A 2,438-nucleotide genomic window follows, 5' to 3' on the forward strand; every position below is an offset into this window, starting at 1 on the left:
CCAAAAGAGTTGCTGCAATAACAAGTGCAATATTATTTTGTGATCTTATAGTTGCCCGAATAATTGAAATAAGAAAAGTTTTGCCAGTACTTCCTGGTGCATCTAAGAAATATAAACCACAACTCTTATTAGATGTTGCATTTATAATTGTGTCATATGCTGTTCGTTGTTCTAATACCATTTTCGGCAGATTAGTTCGAACAAATGTTTGTAATTCATTAACATCGAAGTGCGTTTCTCGTTGTATATCACGATCGAAAATGTCATTATCAGATCTACTTGGAGCAATCATTCTCAATTCTGTCAGTGATTTGTTGGCTATTGTCAAACATACATTCTCAATTAAAAGCAATGCTTCATTGTATATATTTGATGTAAATTGAGTGTTGGGATTAGCATTTATTCTACGCGCGATGTAAAATGTCTTAACTCATATAGTCTTTATATTTTTCCCAAAGATCCTTTGGATTAGCCGGAAAACATGTAGTTAGTATGATGGAAAATAGTCTAAGTATCTGCTGTGGTTGAGCTGTATTAGAAACATCAGCGAGTGAAATATCCCAATGAGCATCGTTTTCTAAGAGACTTAATTTCTGGCAAGTCTCTCAAAATGTAGCAGACACATGGCCATTGACTGTTTTTAATTCTTGGAAAGATGTTGGTCCACGAACTACCTGCATATTTAAAGGCAATAATAATCTTAATTAATAATAATCTTAAGTAAAAGCATTCTGCGTTATTTGGATGTACGGTGTACTGACGACCCAATGCATCTGTGTAATATAAGTTTAAGTGTCCTTGTACTGCTCTACCTTGTTTACGACGCTGAAATTTTCTTCATGATGTATTCCACGTAAAATAAGTTGGTACTTCAGAGTACAGTAGCGTCCTTGCAAAGGTATCATTTCTATATAATGTGAAAAATTCAGTTAATGTTGTTGGCGGTGGTGACATTAATCTTGCACGTTCATTTTCTGATGTAAAATACACACGCTGTCCATTTTCAAGATGTACTGCTAAATGAACAACCGTTGGATATCGCTGATGAATGGAAAATGATAAAATACGCCATACAGCCTCATTGCTACTTATGTAGCGTCCCAGTTGATATTGGGTGACTTCATCGTTAGAAGCAGTTGTATTTTCCACTGCATACACTGCCATATCGCTTCCTTTGATTACATATTTGCAAATATATTTTATTGCTTTCACTGAATTGCAGTGCTCAACATTTATTCGTGCGTTATACGTTTTTAGTAGTAATGGAGAATATGGTACTACCCAACGATTATCAACATCAATAGTATTGTTGAATACTTTTAGTTTAATGGATTTTCCACCATCTTCGGTAGATCGTCGTCGATATAGTGGATATCCATCATTGCCTGTAATAATTTCAGCAAGTAAGTCTCTAGGATACCGCTTTGTACACTTTCCATCTGACCTGCACGGTGAATTATTATTATTTAGTGAGCGACATGGACCATGAATCATATTTTTTGAGACAATATCGTGCAAATCTTTATCAATTTCAATGTCTGGTATTTCTGCAGAGATGATTTCATCAATTCTGTTAGGTGTTATCTTTTCCATCATCCATATTAAGATATGCGCATGTGGTAAACCTCTTTTTTGCCATTCAATGGAATACATCCAACAGCGCGTCTCTCCAAATACATGGTGTTTGACAATAAAATTTATTAAAGATTTTAATTTTCGTTTAAATACACACGCAGAAATATCATGACGATCTGATAGTGATTGTCCTGTTAACAAAAGTTCCTTTATTTCATCCCATGCTGGGTTGCATGTAAATGTGACAAAAAAATCTGGACGACCATATGCACGTGCATACGTCATTGCACCTTGTGCATATTCATGCATGTGTCTTGGGCTACCTGTATATGTGGATGGTAAAATGACCATTTTTCCAAATTCACTGAGATTGCCATCATTTACAACTGCATCACGTAAATGTATGTACTCTTCAGAACGCAATTTGACTTGATTTAGTCGTATGTAGAGGAGTCTTTCACTTTCTACTTTTGCATACATGTCAACAATGTATTGATGAAATAACTGTCTACATTTCAACATATGATTATCAGCATTCTCACGAATCATCGTTCGATATGTATAATAATGCATAGTACTAACCTTTTTGTTTATGTCCACATTAGCTGTAGGATTTCTCATATTAATACTAAAATGATATCCATCCTCTCCTTGCCAAAATAGAATGGGATATTGTTATGCATCATATGAACGATGCGTTTTTAATACTTTCTGGACGTCACCATTTCTACGATGAAGAATTATGTCGCGAGAATTAAATTCTTCACCAACTATGACAATTGCCACTTCATCGATCGTTGGTGCGTTGAATTGTTTTCGATGTTGACCAATAGGTGTTTTATCTGCCTTTATTATTACTTTGT

The 2,438-nt window shown here is 34.9% G+C and overlaps 1 protein-coding gene across 1 annotated transcript; it reads right to left on the reverse strand.

Annotated features, from left to right (window-relative positions):
- Positions 1-837: 837 nt before the first annotated feature.
- LOC107455675 (uncharacterized) lies at positions 838-2,196 on the reverse strand. Its single transcript, XM_016073314.2, has one exon. The coding sequence runs from the start codon at positions 2,194-2,196 to the stop codon at positions 838-840; it is 1,359 nt and encodes a 452-aa protein (XP_015928800.2).
- Positions 2,197-2,438: the final 242 nt, after the last annotated feature.

Source organism: Parasteatoda tepidariorum, chromosome 1 (genome assembly GCF_043381705.1).
Source record: "Parasteatoda tepidariorum isolate YZ-2023 chromosome 1, CAS_Ptep_4.0, whole genome shotgun sequence".
Lineage (NCBI taxonomy): Eukaryota > Metazoa > Arthropoda > Arachnida > Araneae > Theridiidae > Parasteatoda > Parasteatoda tepidariorum.

Coding starts and splice junctions, on each gene's coding strand:
- LOC107455675 (XM_016073314.2), bottom strand. CDS start 2,196: ATGAGAAATCCTACAGCTAATGTGGACATAAACAAAAAGGTTAGTACT.